Consider the following 21,215-nt stretch of genomic DNA (forward strand, 5'->3'; position numbering starts at 1 on the left):
GAGACCGTCATGGTACCAGCGATCTGCTGATCGCTGGTGCAATGTTTTCCAGGCCCCTTCCAAAAAAAAAAAAAAAGTGCATTTTTCACTTTTTGTGGAAAGGCGAACTTATGCTTTAAGGTGGATCCTACAGGTCCGCTTCAATTTTAAATTGTTCTGGTCTCTCATCCTTTACAAACCTCTACTGTTAGTAGATGATTGGGGGAGGGGGGGGTAAGGGTTTACCCGTTACAACCCATAGGTAGGAAAACTCAACAACGAATTGTTTTGAAGCATTCATTTTAAATTTACATTAAATTTTGAAATGTAATTACTGTTCTGTTGATTCTAAATACATTTAAAGAGATTAGATTAATTGTATATTATCTAGGTTTCTGTGATTGACATCAGCACATCGTGATAAAAAATTCTAATACACTTGTAGTTAGGAACATATCTTTTGCAATCTAGGTTATATAACTGATAACCTACGCAACATTTAAAAACTCTGAAAAGACAAAATTTAAATACCACTCACAGGGACAATAATAAAGCTCGTATTACAGGATCATTTCCAATTACAACAAGCTGATGACGTTATCAGCAGAACTTCTACTTCCTCATCCCCATCATTAAATAAAGAAGAAAGTCAGCTGACAGCAGAGGGCTCTGTTGCGTCCTCTTCCCTGGCTCAGTCTAACCGCTCAGCAAGCCAGGACGCTGTGATGCATAAATAGTAAGAAACAGGACAAACCTGGGCTCGAACTGTCAAACGAAGCCTGTGAAAAAAAAAAAAAAGACAAACGCAATGAGATTAGCACTCACAGGAACAGAATATTATAAAAACATATATGTCCTTTATATGTATATATAAAGATCTCCACTCTTCTCCGTGCAGCGCTCCCAGGACAGACCAGATTGATTCACTCTGATGGCACTGGCCACACACAATTGATCTGGTCCATCAAGGAAGCACTGCATGGAGACGAGCGGGGATTTTAAAACCCTTAACCAGCTGTGTGCACGCTGACAGCTCAGCAACCCCAGGTAAGGCAAGTACGGCAGGGGATTTGTGGTGTTAGTTCACCTTTCTATAACGGTGAACTAAAACTTTAATGAAAGAATAAACTGGGAAAAGGTATAAATAATATGCAGATTACACACACAGCACATCTATAAAGTATCTGAAAATAATACATATGTATTAAACACCTCACACACAACTGAGCGACTTGACAGACGTTAGAGTATGACAGGGTTGTGAGATCATGTTTACAACACATGACTGTACATATCAGTAAATACAGTATTATTAGAGATCTGTAAGTTATTACAGCAGAGATCTGTAATTGAAATGAGGTGAATTTACTAAAACAAGCACACAGAATGTGGAGAAGCTGTGAATGGTACCCAATCAGCTTCTAACTTCAGCTTGTTCACTTAAAGTGGAAATAAAGACATTTATATACCGGTTTCCCAAAACAGTTATATTAACAGCATGCTATGAATGATAACTGACACAGCTGCTTGTGCTCAGAGCTGTGTAGATGAAGGCAGTATATATGGTATAGAGTTCTGTAGATGAAGGTAGTACCATAGAGTAGGATGTAGGATGATAGAGTAGGGTGTTTGACAGTGGGGAGAATGAAGAAGTGTGTATATGAATGAAGGTAGTACCAAAGAGTAGGGTGTATGATGATGATGATAATAGAGTAGGATTGATGTTGACGATAGAGTAGAGTGTATGATGATAATAGAATGGGAAGTATGGTGATGATAGAGTGGGAAGTATGATGATGGAATGGGAAGTATGATGATGATAGAGTAGAGGGTATGATGATGATGATGATAGAGTGGGAAGTATGATGGAGTGGGAAGTATGATGATGATGAAGTGGGAAGTATGATGATGATGATGGATGATGATAGAATGGGAAGTATGATGATGATGAAGTGGGAAGTATGATGATGATGATGATGGATGATGATAGAATGGGAAGTATGATGATGATAGAGTAGAGTGTATGATGATGATGATAGAGTAGAGTGTATGATGATGATGATAGAGTAGAGTGTATGATGATGATGATAGAGTAGAGTGTATGATGATGATGATAGAGTAGAGTGTATGATGATGATGATGATGATAGAGTAGAGTGTATGATGATGATGATAGAGTAGAGTGTATGATGATGATGATAGAGTAGAGTGTGTATGATGATGATAGAGTAGAGAGTGTATGATGATGATGATAGAGTAGAGTGTATGATGATGATGATAGAGTAGAGTGTATGATGATGATGATAGAGTAGAGAGTGTATGATGATGATGATAGAGTAGAGAGTGTATGATGATGATGATAGAGTAGAGTGTATGATGATGATGATGATGATGATAGAGTAGAGAGTGTATGATGATGATGATAGAGTAGAGAGTGTATGATGATGATGATAGAGTAGGATAGGAGATGGCAGAGCTTGGTCCTGTAGTCTATGAAGAGGACGGTGTCCGGGGGGGTCAGTAGAGGGTCTAGCAGTGTCCTAGGTGTGATGTGCAGACCTGTTGCTGATAGTGATAGGTCAGTTTGTGGAGGGGGGCGTGGTGTTTGGTTGCTAGGAGTAACATCTCCCCCTATAGGAGAGGCCTAGGTGTACACACAGCGCCCCCCATGTCCCCGCTCCTCTCCGATCACTACTCGGTGTACGGACCGGTCCGGAGGAGGGATTACCCCGCTGGGTCTGGCCGTCCATCACATACAACACTCCGGATATCACCGAGGATGACCAACCCGGCCGTACAGAGCCGACCATCCTTCACCAGAAGCGGACAGACCCCGGCCGGCCGCCGCCTTTCGGCCCCCCGGTCCCTCCCCCACCCCTGACCGTCCGCTCCCAGCCGCGGCCTAGCCGACATTTCCCCGCTCCTGGCCGGCCCCTGTCGCCCCAGACTCCCCCTGTCGCCGGATGGGGGTCTAAGGGATGAGCCGTGAGGGGGCTGGGCCGGTTTCGGCGGCGGCGGAGCCCGGTATTTCCGTCTATTCCGTCCCTCCCCCCGCTCTGGCCCGGTTTTCTTCCTTACCTCCGCCATATTGGTACCTCTAGGCGAACGAGCTGCAACTGCGCAAAGTACCCGGATGGAGAGAGCCAGCCAATCACAGAACGACGAGCCAGAGGTGTCCGGCGGCCTGGAGAAATGGGGAGGGGCGCCGAGGCTGAGGACCAGGAGGGGGAGGAGTCACCTGGACACCCGTAACATTGCACTGTTATCATTCTAGAACATGGGGGCTGTAGATGATCGATCACTTCATGTATGGGGGGTCCACATCGGACACATCTTATATAGTCATCCTATTATGTGTACACAGCTCTAATACAACTATTATATCACTTTATGTTCTAAATACCGATATATGTGCCTTACAAAAGTATTCATACCCCTTGAAATGTTCTACATTTTGTCATGTTATAACCAAAAAATGTAAATGTGTTTTATTTTGATTTTATGTGATAGACCGACACAAAGTGACAAATAATTGTGAAGTGAAAGAAAAATAATAAATGGTAAATAGTTTCCAAATTGTTTACAAATAAATCTGTGAAAAGTGTGGCGTGCATTTGTATTCACCCCCCTTTACTCCGATACCCCTAACTAAAATCTAGCAGAACCGATGGCCCTTAGAAGTCACCTAGATAGTAAATAGAGTCCACCTGTGTGTCATTTTATCTCAGTATAAATACAGCTGTTCTGTGAAGCCCTCAGAGGTTTGTTAGAGAACCTTAGTGAACAAACAGCATCATGAAGGCACACCAGATAGGTCAGGGATAAAGTTGTGGAGAAGGTTAAAGCAGGATTAGGTTATAAAAAATATCCCAAGCTTTGCACATCTCACGGAGCACTGTTCAATTTATCAAAGTAAAGAGTATGGCACAACTGCAAACCTACCAAGACATGGCCATCCACCTAAACTGACAGGTGGGGCAAGGAGAGCATTAATCAGAGAAGCAGCCAAGATGTAACTCTGGGGGAGCTGCAGAGATCCACAGCTCAGGTGGGATAATCTGTCCACAGAGCAACTATTAGACGTGCACTCCACAAATCTGACCTTTATGGGCGAGTGGCAAGAAGATAAGAAGTCCCGTTTGCAGTTTGCGAGAAGCCATGTGGGGGACACAGCAGGGGCGTAACTACAGGGGTTGCAATCGCTACCGGGCCCCATGCTCCAGGGGGCCCGGTAGCAAACCAGTGGGTGAACTTCCAGGATCGCAAAGGTCACACTTGCAACCGGACCCTGGCATTGCACCACTGTGGGGAGGCCCCAAGATTGCAGGAAGGGGGCCCACAAGATTGCAGGAAGGGGGCCCACTGCAGAACTTGTGAAAGAATCCTGCTGCGGGACCGTAATAAAAGGCCATGCAACAAGTGTAAAGAGCCCCAGGATTAGTGGGAAGAGCCCTGGGCTTGAAGGTAAGGGCCCCGGCCAGGGGTCTGGGGGGCCCTTCATGGTTTCTTGCATCAGGGCCCTGAAGGTTCTAGTTACGCCTCTGGGACACAGCAAACATGGAAGAAGGTGCTCTGGTCAGATGAGACCAAAACTGAACTTTTTGGCCTAAAAGCAAAACGCTATGTGTTGCGAAAAACTAACACTGCACATCACCCTGAACACACCACCCCCACTGTGAAACATGGCGGTGGCAGCATCATGTTGTAGGAATGCTTTTCTTCAGCAGGGACAGGGAAGCTGGTCAGAGTTGATGGGAAGATGGATGAAACCAAATATAGGGCAATATTAGAAGAAAACCTGTTAGAGTCTGCAAAAGACTTGAGACTGGGGCGGAGGTTCACCTTCCAGCGGGACAATGAACCTAAACATACAGCCAGAGCTACAATGGAATGGTTTACATCAAAGCATATTCATGTGTTAGAATGGTCCAGTTAAAGTGGAGTTCCACCCATTTTTATTAAATTGGATTACATAGATGTATGTAATCCCCTTTAAAACGACTTTTACCAATGGAAAGTTTTTTTTTTTTTTTTTTTTGTTGCTAGTAAATACCTTATTTTCTGCCTTATTTATCCTCTTCTCACTTCCGAGTCTGGTCGGCGATTACGTCATTCGGCGATTCGCAGTGTGTGCTGGGATGTATATCAGGCCATGAAATCTCCCATTATTACATAGGAGATGAGCTGCACTGCGTGCTCTGCCCTGCCTCCTCTCAGTGAGCTGTAAGTATGTATTGTATTGAGGCCATGCTCCGCCCTGCCTCCTCTCAGTGAGCTCAGTGAGGATATAATGCTTTCAGTCCTCGCTCACTGAGAGGAGGCGGGGCGGAGGCGGGGCGGAGCACGGCCTCAATACAATACATACATACAGCTCCCTGAGAGGAAGTGGGGCAGAGGCGGGGCAGAGCACGCAGTGCAGCTCATCTCCTGTGTAATAATGCAAGATTTCATGGCCTGATATACATCCCAGCACACACTGCGAATCGCCGAATGACGTAATCGCCGTCCGGACCTGGAAGTGAGAAGAGGATAAATAAGGCAGAAAATAAGGTATTTACTAGCAAAAAAAAAATTTCCATTGGTAAAAGTCGTTTTAAAGGGGATTACATAGATCTAAAGTCACTAAAATGGGTGGAACTCCACTTTAAAGTCCAGACCTAAATCCAATTGAGAATCTGTGGAAAGACTTGAAAATTGCTGTTCACAGACGCTCTCCATCCAATCTGACAGAGCTCTTTACAATCCCTTTAAGATAAGCATTTTGGGACCTTAAGTATGTCAGGCTCATGCAGGGAAGACTCTGCCTCTGCCGGGATGGATCGAAGTAACTATTCGACTGCTGCTGAAGGTCTTGAGGACATAAAGGAGAATGTGATGGGTCTATCTCTCTTTTCTTTTATAGATTTAAACTGTTCCTGAAAGTGGAGAAAGGGGCGAAGCTTTCTCATAGTTATGATGGCATGATGAGGATATTTCCCTTCACTTCCTGTCCCATAGGAGGGAAAAGGAAATCCCTCCACAGTGAGGGAATCCCTGGTTGTCAACCACACTGTACAATGCATTCCTGAACCTTGCACTCTGTACAATACACTACTGAACTTTGCACTCTGTACTAAATGCACTCCTGAACCTTGCACTCTGTAAGAAACTCACTCCCGAACTTTGAACTCTGCAGGAAATGCACTCCTAAACCTTGTACCCTGTTAGTAACACACTCCTGAATCTTGCACTGTGTTCATAACGCACTCCTGAATCTTGCACTCTGTACGTAATGCACTCCTGAACCTTGCACTCTGTACGTTACGCACTCTTGAATCATGCACTCTGTACCTAACGCATTCCTGAAACTTGCACTCTGTACGTAACACATTCCTGAACCTTGCACTCTGTATGTAATGCATCCCTGAAACTTGCACTCTGTACGTAACGCATTCCTGAACCTTGCACTCTGTACGAAACTCACTCCCGAACTTTGCACTCTGTACGAAACTCACTCCCGAACCTTGCACTCTGTATGAAATGCACTCCTAAACCTTGCACCCTGAACGAAACGCACTCCTGAACCTTGCACTCTGTACGTAACGCACTCCTGAACCTTGCACTCTTTATGTATTGCATTCCTGAACCTTGCACTCTGTACGTAACTTATTCCTGAACCTTGCAATCTGAACGTAACGCATTCCTGAACTTTGCACGCTGCACTTAACGCATTCCTGAACCTTGCACTCCTTACGTAACACATTCCTGAACCTTGCACTCTGTACGTAACGCATTCCTGAACCTTGCACTCTGTACACAATGCATTCCTCAACCTTTCACTCTGTACGTAACGTACTCCTGAACTTTGCACTCTGTATGAAATGCATTCCTGAACCTTGCACTCTGTATCAAAAACGCAGTTCTGAATCTTGCACATTGTACGTAATGCATTCCTGAACCTTGCAGTCAGTATGAAATGCACCCCTGAACCTTGCACTCTGTACAAAACACATTCCTGAAAATGCAGTATGTACAAAATGCACTCCTGAACTTGCACTCTGTACGAAACTCACTCCCGAACCTTGCACTCTGTAGGAAATGCACTCCTAAACCTTGCACCCTGTTAGTAACGCATTCCTGAATCTTGCACTCTGTTCATAACGCACTCCTGAATCTTGCACTCTGTACGTAATGCACTCCTGGTCCTTGCACTCTGTACGTAACACACTTTTGAACCATGCACTCTGTACGTAACGCATTCCTGAACCTTGCACTCTGTATGAAATGCACTCCTAAACCTTGCACCCTGAGCGTAACTCACTCCTGAATCTTGCACTCTGTACATAACGCACTCCTGAATCTTGCACTCTGTACATAACGCACTCCTGAACCTTGCAATCTGTATGTAACGCACTCATGAACCTTGCACTCTGTACATATTGCATTCCTGAACCTTGCACTCTGTACGTAACGCATTCCTGAACCTTGCACTCTGTACGTAATGCATTCCTGAACCTTGCACTCTGTATGAAATGCACTCCTAAACCTTGCACCCTGAGCGTAACTCTCTCCTGAATCTTGCACTCTGTACATAACGCATTCCTGAATCTTGCACTCTGTACATAACGCACTCCTGATCCTTGCACTCTGTATGTAACGCACTCTTAAACCTTGCACTCTGTACGTATTGCATTCCTGAACCTTGTAATCTGTACGTAACGCATTCCTGAACCTTGCACTCTGTACTTATGGCATTCCTGAACCTTGCATACTGTACGTAACGCATTCCTGAACCTTGCACTCTGTACGTAACGCATTCCTGAACCTTGCGCTCTGTACACAATGCATTCCTCAACCTTTCACTCTGTACGTAACGTACTCCTGAACTTTGCACTCTGTATCAAATGCATTCCTGAACCTCGCACTCTGTATCAAAAACGCACTTCTGAACCTTGCACATTGTACCTAACGCATTCCTAAACCCTGCACTCTGTATGAAACACACTCCTGAACTTGCACTCTGTATGTAACTCAATCCTAAACCTGGAACTCCTGAACCTTGCACCTTGTACTTAACACATTCCTAAGCCCTGCACTCTGTACGAAATGCACTACTGAACCTTGCACTCTGTATGAAACGCACTACTGAACCTTGCACCCTGTACGTAACGCACTCCTGAACCTTGCACTCTGTACTTAACGCACTCCTGCACCTTGCACTCTGTACGTAATAAGAATTCAATTGGTGTTAAGCACCAACAATCCCACACAGTGGAATATATAAATTGTGAAATATATAACAAACAAAATATATAAATGAGAGTGTTAGGTTTAGGGAGCCCCAGCATAAACGTGAAAACGTAAGAAATGACAAACTTATATAGTGAAATATAACAGCTGCGCTCAACCAATATATAAAAAATCCGTGAATTAATTGAATACAAAAATTGATAAATAGTAAATATTCATTAACCCAAGTGATTGGTGCTAAATTGATAAATTCATAAACATATATAATAAATATGCATAAAAAAAGAGAAACTTTCTCTTTCATCTTTGCACGATTGAACTGGAGCTTTTCTGATGGTACAATTTCAATGGTGGTCCATGTATGATCAGGCTGGATGATTACTACTGAATATAACCATATATCCTGGCATATATACATGATTAAGGCTTTCATTGACCCCTTATAACTTTGGGGTCCATCTCATCTGGTAAGCAGCCTGTACCACTGGGTGACGTTGGTTTTCTGGTGGAGGTTTCTGCTGTCAGAAGAAACATCTTTCTAGGATTTCTAGCCCTGTACCATTGTGGACTGTTTGCTGTGGTTTTATCCCATATCAGTTTTATTGCTGGGACTTATTTGACTCCATTATCACAATTTTTTGCACCATATTGATTTATGCATATTTATTATATATGTTTGTGAATTTATCAATTTAGCACCAATCACTTGGGTTAATGAATATTTACTATTTATCAATTTTTGTATTCAATTCATTGCACTATTCACGGATTATTTATATATTGGTCGAGCGCAGCTATTATATTTCACTATATAAGTTTGTCACTCTGTACGTAACGCATTCCTGAACATTGCACTCTGCAGTTCGCAGATGTCAGTGTGAACCGCCGGCAATACAGGTGCGATGCAGGAACCCGCACAGGAATCGCGCTGGTTTCTGCAATGCGAAAGTGTGAACTAAGCCCTTAAGGAGGCAATAAGGATATTGTTTAGTGTCACTTTAAATTTAAACTCCAGGTATAGTCCTTATTACATACTTACATTGATCCAGCTTGACACACTGTAAGTATACATGTCTCATACACGATGGACACTGAGAAAGCTGGAAATCGCTGTAATAGTGGATGCCAGAACAGTGATAGCTGCAATCCTATGTTTATGTTGATGTCGGCCCGCAACCAATTTTTTCCCAGGCACCGGCTGCCCGGATGCCCGTAACGGGCATTTACAGATAGCCAGGACAAATTAAATTACCCGGGACAGAGTCCTATTTCCTGGGACTGTCCCTGCAAAAATGAGACAGTTGGCAGGTATTCTGTCAGTCGCAGCTACTTCAAAGTAGTCTCTGCACTACTTTTGTTCGACTTTGGTTAGACTCAAGGTCCATAAACCTCAAGATTACACAAGCATAGCTTCAAGTCATGTCAAAGTCACACTATTTTCAGGTCGCACAAGTGAGAAAGAGGCCTTACTCTAGTAGTGCTGACTACTACATTGATTTTCAGCAACCCCAGTGGCCCATCACCTATGAGATATAGAGACTGATTTACTAAAGGCAAGGAAAGTTGCACATTGCAAGGGAACGTTCCCTTTGCTTAGTAAATGTGGTGAAATTTCAGTTTGCAAAGAATACCCATTCACATGCAAGGAAAAAAATTGCATTTTTACTTGCACATTATTGGATGATGGAAGTCAGCAGAACTTCACCTTATTAATTAAGCTAAGTGAAGGTTCCCTTCCAAAGTGAGCAGTCTGTTTTCCTTTAGTAAATCAAACCATGCTCTCTCCAACCCCATCCTCATCATCCTGTACATCCTTCCCAACCCCCATTGTTACCTATTCCCCCCACATTGCCTCCCAACCTGTAGCCCTTCTCATTCCACTATTTTATCCTACCACACTTACATTCAAATACACTATGCTGACACCCCCACACCTCTATAAGTAGTGATACCCCTCTTCCCCCGTATTTCCTAAGAATAAACCTAGATGCAACAACTATGGCAAAACAAAATCAAGTATTCTGGGAAATCGTTTATTGTATCTCATCAGTGTTTGGTTTGTGATGATTAAAGTAGTCCTCTGCATTTTTTTTTTATTTATAAAACAACTTTATTATTCTTTATTTGCTTTTTATATATATATATATATATATATATATATATATATATATATATATATATATTTTTTTTTTTTATTATTGCGTCTCATTCAATTTAACATACCATAATAAGAAAAAGAAAATTCTTCCATATTACAAACTCATATTATCCCCCGAGTCCTCCCTTCTTCCCCTTACATTTATAACCTTTCCATATTGCGGTCCTACCTCTATTTACCTGACTAAGTTTAGCATAACCCAATTTTAATCAATCCCCTGTTCTTTCCATATTTCAATGTAATCTCAGTCTTTTTAAAGTTAATCAATTTTTCCCATTTATTGGAGAAACATTCTATTTTTTCTTCGTTCATACTACACAGATATCCCATGTCATGAATATATTCGACTCTATCAATCCCTTGTAGTGCGAGCTTCTGTATTGAACCAATTTTTTGGAATTGTCCCCTTTTGCTGCATTTAGCAGGTTTGGAACTACCAAATTACTTTATTGTTTTAACCTCCCTGGCGGTATGATTCTTTCGGATTTTAGGTGCTGAAAGCGGTACCATTGTTTTGCATGTAATTCTTGAGAATGAGCAGCCCAAACCAACTATTTACATATTTTTTTTTTTTTTACTGTGCGTTCTTCTTTATAACATCTTGGGTATAATAAAGTTTGAAACACAAAATCATAAATTTTAATATAATAAAAAACTATAAATAAGTTAAAGTATGTATGTATATATATATATATATATATATATATATATATATATACTGTGTATATATATATATATATATATATATATATATATATACACGTATATACATATATATATATATATACATAAAAAGTACAGTAAAACTGCAGGAAAGGGCACTGGGGGGCTATGTAATGTGAATTTATTTTATTTTGAATGGTATCAGTGTGTTTGGTGTGTTTTACATTTGAATTTGCCGCCGGTTCCACCCCCCTGCGAACGTCACGTCGCAGGAGACGGAAGCTGGGGCACGGAGACGATCGGGAGGAAGATACGCCGCCGCATACCGCTCGCATACATCGCTGGATCCTGGTGACAAGGTAAGAAACCTCTTTTACAGGATCCAGCAATGCTTCTGGCGGTACCCCAAGTGTGGCTCGGGGTTACCGCTTTTGGCTCTGAAATGTAACCCCGAGCCACGCTCGGGAATACCGATAGGAAGGTTAAAGGCCGATTTTTTCTATGGAATAAACATGTCCATGGGGCATCCATGATGGTCTCTCCCATGATTCTATTAATTAATTGTTGTATTCTTAACCAAAATTCTCAAATCTTGGGACATTCCCACCAGATATGAGCCATTGTGCCCAGCACCTGACAACCTCTCCGATACATATTTGATTTCTCTAGCTGACAGCTATGCACTATAACCAGTGTAATATACCAACTTGAGAGACATTTATAGTTCATCTCAGTGGCATTCACATCCCTGGCCGTACAGTGTACAGCTCTCAGCACACCATTTAACGCATGCTCTTCCAAACTTAACCCTATTTCTCTTTCCCAACTTTCTATGAATGGGAGGTTCCTCATACCCATCAGATCAGTTAACATCTTATATATTTGAGACACACTATGACTTAATTTTGCTCATGGATTACAAAGCCTTTCCACAAGGTTCCATTCTTTTTGGATTCTGGTGGGTTGAGGAAGAAATCCTACAAGGTGTTTCAATTGCCTATATATCCACTCATTTAATATCAAACCTCCCCTATTTTTGAGTTTGTGTAAAGAGCTAATCTTCCCATTATGTGTTATATCTTTTAACTGCAAATCCCTTAACCAACCACCAAACTGTTTCTCTATTTCTGGTAAAAAAAATATTTTGTGCCTTCTAGTGATAATAATAGAGTTGTATTCCCACCCAGCCTGCTTATATAGCGCATCCCATATTTTAAATACTACTCTCTATATTTTGTGTGTATCATCGTGTACCTCCCTATAATTTGGTGGGACCCAAATGTTCTTGTCCAAGTGTGTTTGACTTAATGTGATTTCCATGTCAACCTATCTTTTCCTCGTGTTTTTTCTTTTTTGTCCATTCTACCATTCGTGATATCACTGCTGCTGTGTAGTATCTTTTTATATCTGGTGCCGCTAATCCCCCCTGCATCTTATCCCTGCTTAGAGCTGCATACTGCACACTAGGTTTTTTCCCCTGCCATATGAATTTTAACAACATTGTTTTAATTGTTTTAAAGAATGCTGGTGGAATAGCAATAGGTAACATTTGGAATCTATATAATATTTTAGGCAGGATTATCATTTTAAATATATGTATTCCCCCTAACCAAAAGATTGGGCGGCTCACTGTATTCCTCATATTTAACTTTATCTCATCAAGCAGAGATACAGTATGTAATTAGCTTGATATAAACATTCAGATAGTGGGGTTATGTATATCCCTAGATATTTTATTTTTTCCTTCACCCAAGTAAATGGAAATTCTATTTGTAGGGCTTGCTCTTCTTTTTTACTCAGTCCAATATTTAGAATTTCTGATTTAACTGGGTTTATTTTAAAATTCCTTCAATGACATCTCTTCAATTCCTTGATGACATTTGGGAGAGTTATTCTGGGACTTCTGATAAAAAATAAAACATTGTCTGCATATACTGCGATTTTATGATCTTCTTGTCCAATCCGTACTCCTCTTATAGCTACATTATTCCTTATAGATGCCAACAATAGTTCTAATACCAGGACGAACAACAGGGGCGAGAGAGGGCATCCCTGTCTCGTCCCATTGCTCATCCTGAACTGTGTTGATAAACTGCCGTTTACTTTCACTGATGCAGATGGATTCCTGTATATGTATATATATTCCTGTATATGTATATATTCTCCTATCCATGACTGCTGAGAAGCATAGGCTCATTTATGAGCAGCTAATAAACCAATACCTTGCCCCCCAAAAAGACACAGAAGCTGATTAAGTTGGAAATAGGGCAAGGCCACAGCTTTAGGGCTCTTTCACACGGTCCGCCTCCATAGGCGGATCCGTGCTGCTCAGCGGGGATCGATCCGCGGATCCGTGCTGCTCAGCGGGGATCGATCCGCCGATCCCCGCTGAGCCGGCAGATGACCGCTCCGTCTCCACTTGCAGTGCGGAGAGGGAGGTGTCACAGCTCCCACTGCTCTCTATGGGGGATCGGATGAGAGCGGACTTTTGTAACAGCTGAATCTCCTCAGAGCAGTTGGATGTGCCCCAGCGTAGCCTTTTCCTAGAGTTCAGTCTCCTCCCAGTCACCTCAGGTCTTTGTAGCCAATCCCAAGGGAGCTACTTAACTTCTCTTTTAGGTTCACACCTACAGGGATGCCATGCTTCTAGCAGTCAAGGCTCCCTTTCCCTAAAGGAGGTTCAAGGGGCCTTCATTGCGTCATCTTTGGTCCAATACCTAAGTCCTTTATTGTTTCAACATAATTTTTTCATATAAATGTAGCACTGCCCCCGTAGGAGCTGTTTACAGAGACTGGTTTAGGCGCTCAGAGGTCAAAGGTCAAAGAGTTCATATAGATATAAGCTGAAACAATGGCAGATAAAAGTGTTGATGTACACAGGTGGGGCAAAAACAGTTCGCACAGGGGGGGGGGGGGGATTAAGAGTCCATGTGCAAATATCTGACAGTTCTTAGAGGCAATCCAAGGGTGATCCGCAGCTCAGGGTCAGCTCATTCAAACAGAGTGAAGTCAACTCTAAACGTATAAAGGAGGAGGGAAGAGCGCCACTTGAGTGCAAGATTATGATTTATTATGACATAAATACGTAGTAACTTACATTAAAGTAAGGATAAAAGCGTCTGTCAGGTCCAAAACGGTTCAACGATGGTGAGAGGGGTCCACACAATCCGGGGTGCCTCAGGTACAGAGCGCCAGACCAGCTGGCTGTGTGTGTCCGGGCAATCAGAAAGATGCGTGGAAGGAATCGGAAGGCGTCTGACATCAGCAGCAGGAAACTGGCAAGGTGGCTGAGGGAGCAAGAGAGGCAATCTGATGCTTTTACCTAGCACCTGACTAGGGGGGTGCTACATCAACATCACTAAGCTATTTGTTAAAATTCTTACCCCAGCACTTGCAGTTTAAAAACTGTCAATGCTTCTAGCTCCTGCTCTTTCAGTGCTGCTTCCCTGAATCTCTGGTCATCACGGGAAAGAGTTAACAGTGGACAGACCAGTCTGGAGGTAGACCGTTAGTTTGGAGAAGGGATGAGAGTGGAGGAAGGAGGAGCAGGGAAGTGCCTTGCCTTTCTAGGCTGCTAGGTTGTATTTTTCCAGCGGGTTGAACGAAAAAAAAAAACTGGTCGGAGCCGCTGTACTACCGATTCCTCTTGCTGAGCTGTTGTGTTTTGATAGGGGTACACCCCCTCGCCAGAGGACTCTGATCAGTGTTCTCAGCCATTGGCTTTATACAACACTTTTTGGGCAGTTTAGATACACTTTAAACTCAAAACCTTTTTTTTTTTTTCATTTTGTCAGATTTTTATTCAATGTCTGTGTCCTATTGGAAATATTTTCCTTCACTTCCTGTCCCATAGCAAAACAGGAAGTGAGAGAAAATCCCTGCAAATTAAGGGAATTCCTTGGGGACCCCCAGGTCACCAGAACTAGTGTCCCCGTTGGAAGTTTTCCCCTCTATTACTTTTCTGGGAACAACCCAAAATTTAGAATTTTCTTTTACTTTCATTTTTAATAATAATGGTAAACAGGACAAATAGAGAGGGAGAATCTCCTTAATAGGGGCACAGACAGCAATAAAAACCCAACAGGTGTTCTAATCTCTCTCCACTCTGTCCAAAACAAAAAAAAAAAGATTTGCCTTTAGTTATACTTTAAAGTGGTTCTAAAGGCAGAAGGTTTTCTACCCTAAAGTATTTGTAAAGGCTGAAGGTTGTTTACCTTCTGTGTGCAGCAGCCCCCCTAATACATACCTGAGTATCATCTCATTTCAGCGATGTGCACAAGAGCCTTGGCTTTACAAGGACTCTCCCCCAGCCAATGAGAAGAGGGGGGGGGCAGGACCAAGCCACATCTCTGTGTGTGAATGGACACGCAGAGCTGAGGCTTGGCTCGGGTGTTCCCATTGCAAGCTGCTTGCTCTGGGGGCACTTGGCAGGAGGGCGGGGCCAGGAGCGCTGGTGGGGGACCCAAGAAGAAAAGGAACTGGGCTGCTCTCTGCAAAACTGCTCACAGAGGAGGGAAGTATAACATGTTTTTTTATTTATTTATTTTTTAATTAAAAGTTGACTCTATTATCACTTTAATGCATTCTATGCATTAAGGTAAAAAATCAGTTTGCAGCTACCCCCCCCCCCCCAGCCTCCCATTATACTTACCCTAGCCCCATCTGATGTGCAGGAGAGCAGCGGCACTTTCGGGTCTCTGTCTTCTCATTGGCTCACACATTGGCTCCTGCTTCTGTCAATCACAACCAGTGAGCCAATGAGGAGAGAGATGGGGCAGGGCAATGTTCATTTACAGGAGTGCAGCTTGACAGCAAGCCTGCCCGAGTGCCCCCATACCTAGTGACTTGCTAATAAGGGGCACTTGGCAGGGGGGAGAAGCCAGGACTGCTGGCTGGGAGAACCCAAAAAGAGGAGGATTGGGATTGCTCTGTGCAAAATAATTACACAGAGCAGGTACAGTGCCTTGGGAAAGTATTTGTTTGGCCCCCTTGAACTTTGCGACCTTTTGCCACATTTCAGGCTTCAAACATAAAGATATAAAACTGTATTTTTTTGTGAAGAATCAACAACAAGTGGGACACAATCATGAAGTGGAACGAAATTTATTGGATATTTCAAACTTTTTTAACAAATAAAAAACTGAAAAATTGGGTGTGCAAAATTATTCAGCCCCCTTAAGTTAATACTTTGTAGCACCACCTTTTGCTGCGATTACAGCTGTAAGTCGCTTGGGGTATGTCTCTATCAGTTTTGCACATCGAGAGACTGAAATTTTTGCCCATTCCTCCTTGCAAAACAGCTCGAGCTCAGTGAGGTTGGATGGAGAGTGTTTTTGAACAGCAGTTTTCAGTTCTTTCCACAGATTCTTGATTGGATTCAGGTCTGGACTTTGACTTGGCCATTCTAACACCTGGATATGTTTATTTGTGAACCATTCCATTGTAGATTTTGCTTTATGTTTTGGATCATTGTCTTGTTGGAAGACAAATCTCCGTCCCAGTCTCAGGTCTTTTGCAGACTCCATCAGGTTTTCTTCCAGAATGGTCCTGTATTTGGCTCCATCCATCTTCCCATCAATTTTAACCATCTTCCCTGTCCCTGCTGAAGAAAAGCAGGCCCAAACCATGATGCTGCCACCACCATGTTTGACAGTGGGGATGGTGTATTCAGGGTGATGAGCTGTGTTGCTTTTATGCCAAACATAACTTTTTGCATTGTTGCCAAAAAGTTTGATTTTGGTTTCATCTGACCAGAGCACCTTCTTCCACATGTTTGGTGTGTCTCCCAGGTGGCTTGTGGCAAACTTTAAACGACACTTTTTATGGATATCTTTAAGAAATGGCTTTCTTCTTGCCACTCTTCCATAAAGGCCAGATTTGTGCAGTATACGACTGATTGTTGTCCTATGGACAGAGTCTCCCACCTCAGCTGTAGATCTCTGCAGTTCATCCAGAGTGATCATGGGCCTCTTGGCTGCATCTCTGATCAGTCTTCTCCTTGTATGAGCTGAAAGTTTAGAGGGACGGCCAGGTCTTCGTAGATTTGCAGTGGCCTGATACTCCTTCCATTTCAATATTATCGCTTGCACAGTGCTCCTTGGGATGTTTAAAGCTTGGGAAATCTTTTTGTATCCAAATCCGGCTTTAAACTTCTCCACAACAGTATCTCGGACCTGCCTGGTGTGTTTCTTGTTCTTCATGATGCTCTGTGCGCTTTAAACGGACCTCTGAGACTATCACAGTGCAGGTGCATTTATACGGAGACTTGATTACACACAGGTGGATTCTATTTATCATCATTAGTCATTTAGGTCAACATTGGATCGTTCAGAGATCCTCACTGAACTTCTGGAGAGAGTTTGCTGCACTGAAAGTAAAGGGCCTGAATAATTTTGCACACCCAATTTTTCAGTTTTTTATTTGTTAACAAAGTTTGAAATATCCAATAAATTTCGTTCCACTTCATGATTGTGTCCCACTTGTTGTTGATTCTTCACAAAAAATTACAGCTTTATATCTTTATGTTTGAAGCCTGAAATGTGGCAAAAGGTTGCAAAGTTCCAGGGGGCCGAATACTTTCGCAAGGCACTGTAAGTATGACATGTTTGTTATAAAAAGAAAAAAAAACCTTTGTCCCATTAAAAGAAAAGTATGGAATTCAGTGTTTTTCCCCAGTTATACTTACCTAGGTGGATGCTCCATCTGCCCCCTCCTCACTCATTGGAGCACTGAGCTGTAGAGGGGCGGGGAGGGGCAGGCTCAGGCTCTCAGTGGCTCGCTGAGAGGCTGAGCCGGGTGTCAGTACAGGCACCTGGCAGATCCCAACTTTCATTGTCATGATGATGCAGTGCCTGGACTGACATCTGTGACATGAGCGGAAAGCGGACTTCAGACCGCTCTCTGCTGAAAATGGGTCTGCACTCCTGTGATCCATAGGAGATGTACAGCCAAACCAGCTTTGGCTGTACATCCCCTTTAAAGTAATATCTGTGCAGAGCTGCAACAGATGCACTCCCCAGTTTTAGTAAATCAACCCCTAAATGTTGTAAGCATATGAGGTGAATTGCTAGTGATACTACCCTGGTGAGCCTTCACATTGTATCCCAATTCATGTTTAGTACCCCCAATCAAGATACTGTGATAATCTACAGTATTGTGGTTGATGATTACCTGACACAGTCATCTGATTTACATTGCCATCTTGCAGCTATTATTTGTGACATTTGCACACAATAAAGACATACTGTATGCTTACAATAGATGTGTCTCCAGTGATGTCCTCATTTGTACCATGAGTTAAAGTATAACTAAAGACAAAACTTTTTTATTTTAATTTTGGAGAGAATGAAGAGGGTTAGAATGCGTGTCAGATTTTTTTTGCTGTCTAAACCCCCGTTAATGAGATTCATCCTCTCTATTTGTCTTGTTTACCATTATCATTGAAAGCGAAAGTAAAAGAAAACCAAAAATTTTGGGTTGTCCCCAGAAAAGTAATAGAGGAGAAATCTTCCACTGGGGAGTTCTGGAGACCTTGGAAACCCCACGGAACCCCACTAATTTTTTTCCCCAAACTTCCTGTTTGGCTATGGGACAGGAAATGAAGGGAAATCTCTGCAATGGGACACAGATGGTAAAAAAAAAGATCTGGCAGGGGCTTTAACCTTCCATTACTCTATCCAAAACTTAAAAAAAAAAGTTTTGCCTATAGCTCTACTTTAATATGTCATTACACAGCACACCCAGTTGATAATGTGGTTCTTGGGTAGGGCCAAAAGACATCACAATTAAACACTAAGATGGTGAACAGGCCAATATTATCAATCACCAGAAGATTTGGTTACATTGTATTAACTAAATGACACTTACAAACTATCTGCAAGTGTAATTTTACACAGGAGTGGCTGCATTTTGTCAGCTGCATAGCAATTCAGGTATTTGTAGGTGGGGGTGGGGGGGGGGGGGATGGCAGCAACAGGAGAGGATCGGGATGTAGAAGATATGCCCCAGAAACTTTGTTAAAATGTGTTTTAGGGCATATCTCAGTGGCGGCCGGCCGATAGGGGGTGCAGGGGCGCCGCCCTCCCCCAAAAAAAAAGAAAGAAAGATTAAAAAAAAAAAAATGTCAATTTTTCGCCCACTAGGGGCGCCGGACTGTGTGCTGGGTATGGGGGGGTGGGGTTTTTGACCCCACCCTCGGCCAGCAGAGGCGCCGATTAGCGCTCTTCAGGGGATCACACACCCCACTTTTCTGATGTCCGGGCTGTGATTGGTCCAGACTCCAGCCTGGACCAATCACAGTGGGACATCATCTGGTGACCTGACGCATGGGGCGGTGCACCGCTCCGGCATCACGATCACCGCTTCCGCCTTCCGGCTTCCGTTCCCGCGGCCCGAGCAGTGTGTCACAGCAGCCGGAGAGAGAAGATGTCGCGTCCGCTCAGCTCAGAGTTCTTCTCGCCGAGTCAGGACCAGTCCAGGGCAGGAGGACCAGGAGGAGACGGACACCAGGACTCGGCTCAGAGTCGGATCGGGCGGCGGCAGAGAGAGAGAGACCGCATTCGGAATCGGATCCAGGCCGCAGGCGCAGCAATTCCGCAGGCCGTGCAAGGCGCGCAGCGTGAGGTGAGGAGGTGATGGACGGTCACGGTCGGGTCGGAAGAGACGTCTCACAGTCCAGCCCTGTGCAGCAGCAGCCCAGTAAGTGAGTCCTCTCAGTCTTCCTCCTCCTCCTCCTCAGGCCTCCGTCCACAAAAAAAATGCATGCCAGCAGCCCAGGCCAGGCCAGAACAGGTAGGTACAGGCAGGTCACGGTGCAAGAATAATATCAAGTTACCCAGGCCGGGCCCAGACCAGAGTGTGCAGATATCATTATATATATCATCATGGATGGATGGATGGATGGATGAAAGGGGCATGTACGCTGGTCACTACATTGAAAGGGGCATGTACGCTTGTCACTACATTGAAAGGGGACATGTACGCTTGTCACTACATTGAAAGGGGCATGTACGCTTGTCACTACATTGAAAGGGGGCATGTACGCTTGTCACTGCATTGAAAGGGGGCCTGTATGCTTGTCACTACATTGAAAGGGGGCATGTACGCTGGTCACTACATTGAAAGGGGGCCTGTACGCTGGTCACTACATTGAAAGGGGGCCTGTACGCTTGTCACTGCATTGAAAGGGGGCATGCACGCTGGTCACTACATTGAAAGGGGGCCTGTACGCTGGTCACTACATTGAAAGGGGGCCTGTACGCTTGTCACTACATTGAAAGGGGGCCTGTACGCTTGTCACTGCATTGAAAGGGGGCCTGTATGCTTGTCACTGCATTGAAAGGGGGCATGTACGCTGGTCACTACATTGAAAGGGGGCATGTACCCATTCTTCTCCCATTCTTTGGAACTCTCTACCCCAATCTGTCCGACTGTCCCCTAATCTATCCATCTTTAGACGATCCCTGAAAACCCTTCTCTTTAAAGAAGCCTACCCGGCTACTAACTAATAACGCTGTTTCACTTGCTCCATCAGCTCATCCCCCACAGCTATTGCCTTTTGTATCAATTGACCCTCCCTTTTAGATTGTAAGCTCTAACGAGCAGGGCCCTCTGATTCCTTTTGTTCCAAATTGTAGTGTAACTGTAATGTCTTCCTTCATTTTGTTAAGCGCTGCACAAACTGTTGGCGCTATATAAATCCTGTATAATAATAATAATAATAATGTACGCTGGTCACAACATTGAAAGGGGGCCTGTACTGTGGGATTAGTGCTAGGGGGTCTGTACTGTGGGGTTTGTGCTAGGGGGCCTGTACTGTGGGGTTTGTGCTAGGGGGCCTGTACTGTGGGGTTTGTGCTAGGGGGCCTGTACTGTGGGGTTTGTGCTAGGGGATCTGTACTGTGGGGTTTGTGCTAGGGGATCTGTACTGTGGGATTAGTGCTAGGGGGCCTGTACTGTGGGGTTTGTGCTAGGGGGCCTGTACTGTGGGGTTTGTGCTAGGGGGTCTGTACTGTGGGATTAGTGCTAGGGGGCCTGTACTGTGGGGTTTGTGCTAGGGGGTCTGTACTTTGGGGTTTGTGCTAGGGGGTCTGTACTTTGGGGTTTGTGCTAGGGGGTCTGTACTGTGGGATTAGTGCTAGGGGGCCTGTACTGTGGGGTTTGTGCTAGGGGGTCTGTACTTTGGGGTT

The 21,215-nt window shown here is 43.7% G+C and overlaps 1 protein-coding gene across 1 annotated transcript in view; it reads right to left on the reverse strand.

Annotated features, from left to right (window-relative positions):
• The window catches only part of MIER3 (MIER family member 3), a 45,084-nt gene extending 41,986 nt beyond the window's left edge, over nucleotides 1–3,098 (reverse strand). Inside the window, exons 1-2 of the mRNA XM_082244229.1 lie at nucleotides 3,057–3,098; nucleotides 734–758 (exon numbers count right to left, since the gene is read on the reverse strand). Coding sequence (XP_082100355.1) covers nucleotides 734–758; nucleotides 3,057–3,065 — 34 coding nt within the window. The 5' untranslated portion in view covers nucleotides 3,066–3,098. The remainder of the gene's footprint in view (nucleotides 1–733; nucleotides 759–3,056) is intronic.
• Between the last annotated feature and the right edge of the window lie 18,117 nt (nucleotides 3,099–21,215).

This window comes from Pelophylax lessonae, assembly GCF_965119305.1.
Source record: "Pelophylax lessonae genome assembly, chromosome: 1".
In the NCBI taxonomy this organism is placed as follows: Eukaryota; Metazoa; Chordata; class Amphibia; order Anura; family Ranidae; genus Pelophylax; species Pelophylax lessonae.